This window comes from Protobothrops mucrosquamatus, unplaced genomic scaffold (assembly GCF_001527695.2).
Source record: "Protobothrops mucrosquamatus isolate PMUCROS unplaced genomic scaffold, P.Mucros_1.0 scaffold2524, whole genome shotgun sequence".
NCBI lineage: Eukaryota > Metazoa > Chordata > Lepidosauria > Squamata > Viperidae > Protobothrops > Protobothrops mucrosquamatus.
The window spans coordinates 94,524-99,197 of record NW_015388586.1 but is presented as its reverse complement, the minus strand read 5'-3'; the positions used below and the strand labels follow the sequence as shown (position 1 = coordinate 99,197).

Below are 4,674 nucleotides of genomic sequence, written 5' to 3'. Positions count from 1 at the left end.
GGGCTTTATTAACCGTGGACCTGGCGTTACACAGCATCAGCCGAAAGCCCAGGCCCTGAGATCCTAAACCCCCTAGGTTGCAAGAAGAGCCATGGGGGCCGGAGCGCGCCACAGCTCTTAAACAGCGGGTGCGCCCTCCCCTAGTGTGATATGGCCCTCTGCTCCCGCCATATCTACCCCTCCCATACACAGTCTTAATAGAATTGCCCTCTATTAGGCAGACCCCCCCCTCCCCAATTCCAGGACCTTTCCAGCTGACAAGCCCAGCCTTAACCTCTAAGCCACCGTGCCGCCCCCACTTGCCACAGTGCATAACCTTAAATACGTTAAATTTTTGGAACCTAGATATTAAACTCAAAGTACACTAAAGCTGAACTTTCACAAGTTTGCTATATCTGGTAAGACATTAAGAGTCCTTGCATGACAAATCAAGGGAGAAAGCCCCAAATCCCAATTTTATACAAGATGTTGCAGGTGAGTTTTTAAACAAAGAAAACTTTTTTTCAGAACCATCTTTTATATATTCAGAAGATTATGCAAATTTCATCAATTATGCCTGAGTCATGGCTAAAACATTTTTTCTAAAAATAGTAAAAGCTACAGATTAGCTGGCCTTCTCCCACAATCTAAGTGCCGTCAATGGTGCTGAGATGAGATGGAAGAGAAACTGGATAAACAAACAGGTAACAACATTCTAAGGCCTTTTTATGGTTTAAATATAAGAGGCCAATCACACTCATTAAAAAAAATGTCTTATTTAAACTCTCACCAATCAAGAGCATGTAATTGAGAAAGAATGGGGAGATTAAGTTGGGGGAGGGGGGGGAGAAAAATTTAAAGAGCATATGAATGCACCCTGATGGGGGGAAATCCATTTCAGATCAGCTTTTGGCCAGGATTATGGTAGGAAGCAACCAATTTCCCCAAACTGGAACCTCCTAAACCAGGGCTTTTCAACCTTTTCACAGATTCTACCACTTTTAGGACATGACAATATTTGAGTACCACCAGTGCTTAGCAAGGAGTCAAAAGGGGGGGGGGGGATTTTGGGTTTTACTGATTAGATTCATTTGTTGTTATAGAAATGGCTAGTTTATAATATTATAGAAAAGTAAAAAGTTGAGGTTCAATGTTAATGCTTCCTTCTACTGCAACAGAGGAAGTATGTTCTTTTTCCCTTCTCCCCCTCACTTCCCCCCCTTTTTCCTCCCCACTGTGTCCTACTATTTGCTTTGCATTTTTGTATTTTATTCTATAATCTAATAAAATATTACAAACTGTAGAAAAAAAGTAAAAAAGTACCAGTTTTAATTTCTTCTTTGTTGAATCACTTTCCCTTTGCACTGACAAATGTATGATGAATTCAAACTTGGCACTTTTATGACTTGTGGACTTCAACTCCCAGAATTCCTCAGCTCTCATGGCTGGTTGAGGAATTCTGGGAGTTGAAGTCCACAGGTCTTAAAGTTGCTAAGTTTGTAGACTCCTGAGCTAGCTGGTTGGCCCTTCTGAGCTTTTCCAATCTCTTCCCTGTACCCTTAAAGACACAGGAATCAAGTGCAAAGGAAGAAAATAAACACAAACTCCATTTTTTTAAGCTGCCTCAGGCATGTCACATGTCACAATCCTTGACTGAAAGGCTCCGGCAATTGCGAAAAGCTTTAGCTTTAAATTAAGCCTGTTTACCTTCAAAGAAAACTTTCTAAAAGCCACAGACTCAATTAAAGGGGGTAAAACTAATTACATTTGTTTAAAGGGATTAAACCTTTCCTGATGTCTTTTTTCCCCTTCCCCCACCCAAACCACGTTCTTTTATAGCCTAGCCTCTCCTCTCCCCCCCTTTTTTCTTCAGTTCGCCTCCAGCTCCAAGCTGCTTCCGGAAGCACCAATCAGCTGGAGCCCTGTGGCTACTGGGGCTTCTGCCAAGCCCAGACAGTCCTGCAGCTGCCTCTCCCTCAGGCTTGGCTCGCTTTGGCTCATTCCCCTCCCCTCCTATACTTGGCTAGCAATCACGTACCACCTGCCATGTGGCAAAGTACAAGTGGTACGCGTACCACCGGTTGAAAAGCCCTGTCCTAAACCAGTTCAATCATAGCACTGCTGGTAAAAGAGCCAAAGCCCAGACTAAGACCTGCTATCTCCTCCACATATGTATGCCATTCATCAGGAACCTTACTTTAATTCATGTCTACTCAGGCATATTTATAAGCTGCTCAAGAGCCAAGAAAATTACAAGGACATGTCCAGGCACTCTCCAAGACTGAAAAAGGAAGGGGAAAAAAGTACTTCCACAGGAGTGTGTGTGTATCTGAAACTGACTTTCCTGCAGCAAGCTACCAAAGCATATATCTACTACCAAATAATGTATAGGGACATGGAAAATTTCCTGAGTTAAAATATATTCTCCCCAAAGTAACAATATGAGGACAAAAACTAAACTCAAATTTACTTCATTAAAATCAAAGGGTCTCTGGTCCCCCTGTCACATTAAAATTATATTTGGGTAATATTTGGAGTTGCACACACAACTTTCAAAAGCTTCAGGTTATGAGCATTTATCCAAAACGACTACTATGTCAAAAGTGTATCACATAATAGCATTTTTAGACAAATGTTCCATTCCAGAACAGAATGTTTCCCTACTAGTTTGTCCACTACAGGCAAGGTTAAATTTACCTAGACCAGAAGAACAGAACATTTCACGCTTCCCTACTTAATAGGAGGAGTAAGTGCATCTTAATTAGAATTCCAGCCAACCATGGCCTTCTCCAGACAACCATTTCATCTCTCTCCATCACTGCACGTCCAACACTCCATGGCCATCACTGTGTTTTATCCTCACTGGACTGTTTCTGGTTAATAACTTTTTGCTTAATATGCTTATTATGGCCTTTGTATTTTTTCAAATCTAAGAAACAAAGAAGCTTCTGTAGATCTGATTCCTATTTCCCAAGCAGGTCTGCCATTGGAGGAAATGATGTCAACTTTCCCAAAAAACACTGCAGGAAAAGAACCACCCTCCTGACTCACATTGTTCTTGGCGTTAGGCTTCATGCCAATGGTGCCAAATATCTCCTCTCCTGTCTTCACTGTTAGATAGTCCTCCATGTAAAAGACTGTCTGTTTCCAGTGGGTGTAGGGAGATTCAGGACCTGAAGGTAATAAAAAAATGAAGCTGAACAGAGAAAGCAGCCAGGAGGGGAAAAAATAAGTCAAGCCATTTGCTTCACTTAGTTGACTTTAGCTATTTTCCTCCAGATAAACTGAAGTTCTTTGAATCCCCCAATTCTACTTTTCAATCTCTCAATCAGTAAAATCTACAAGAATGCTACAGTGGGAGGATACCCATGGCTCCTGAAAAAACAGACTAGATATAGTTTAGTTCAGTTCTTACTGTAACATACCACTGCTAGAAAGGCTAGATTTGTGTTTCTCAACCTTAGCCACTTTGAGACATGTGGACTTCAACTCCCAGAATTCCCAACCGGTATGGCTGGTTGGGGAATTCTAGGAGTTGAAGTCCACTCAATTTAAAATTGCTAAGGTTGAGAAACACAAATCTAGCCTTTCCAGCGGTGCTGTGTTACTGTAAGATATTAACTAGTCATATTTTAGAACTGAAAATTCCATTGATTTAGTTCTATCCTTTACCAGAATATTAACATTTCAGCATCCCAGCTCGACACTGGATCAAAGTCCCTTATTGCTGATTTCCCACACTGAGGTAACAAATGCCCTTACTGGTAGAGAATCCAGTTCGCTTGTGGCATCGGGTAAACTCTATGTTGAAATAGGCGACCAAGGCATGGATGTAGTCGTTGCGCTTCACTTGCAGACAGAAAGGGGACGTGAAGGTGAGGTCCTCCACCTTCACTGTGTAGATGTCTACTTCCTGCCACAGGTGTACGAAGGAGAGAGAAAACAAGACAGATTGAAAAAAGTCAACATACCTTCATTATCCTCACAAAACAACATCTATCATTCTTTCTGTTAGCAAGCTCCTGCAGATTGCAAAAGTAGCAATCCTTTAGAGCCAAAAGAGTAACTTCTGAAAGCCAAATATTTGGAGGCATCCTGAGATGAATTAGCATTTGAAACAAAAAGTGAGCAATTTGTAGAGTTTTTAAGGGGAAGATGCACCTGCACAACTCACTATGTTCACAGGTAGTCTGCTCTACTCTGGGCCATATGGGGACCATACCCAATCTGATTGTTTCCCCTTTTTATCTGGGGAACAGAAGAGAATAATCCCTTACTGCTCTTCAATACAACAATCTACAGTAGCATTTGTTCTTAGTCCCCATTTGCCTATTTCCATCATCTTCTCCCAGTTATATGCCAGGGCTGTTCTCTTTTGCCTACAAAGTCCCCCAAAGGGTCATTTGCATGCATAATCCAGATCAGCAAGAATCACAGAAAGAAAAAATATAGAGAGACCCTGTCCAAAAAGCGGCGTTGTTTATTTATTTATTTATTTTATTTTATTTATTATTTTAATTTGTATACCGCCCTTCTCCCATAGGACTCAGGGCGGTTCACAGCATATTAAAAACAAATAATATACACAAAATACAAAAAAATTACAAAATACAAAAATACAAAAATACAGAAAATAAACCCCGATAAAAGCCGAATTAAAACCAAATATTACAAGCTGTGTTTCCAATTAAAATA

General features: G+C 40.8%; 1 protein-coding gene across 2 annotated transcripts in view; it reads right to left on the bottom strand.

Annotated features, from left to right (window-relative positions):
• The window catches only part of LOC107295837 (protein arginine N-methyltransferase 1), a 26,498-nt gene that overhangs the window by 3,456 nt on the left and 18,368 nt on the right, over window positions 1-4,674 (bottom strand). For both annotated transcript variants that reach the window (XM_015825170.1, XM_015825169.1), the window contains 2 exons: window positions 3,742-3,892; window positions 3,031-3,152 (listed from right to left, as the gene is read on the bottom strand). In XM_015825170.1, coding sequence (XP_015680656.1) covers window positions 3,031-3,152; window positions 3,742-3,892 — 273 coding nt within the window. The remainder of the gene's footprint in view (window positions 1-3,030; window positions 3,153-3,741; window positions 3,893-4,674) is intronic.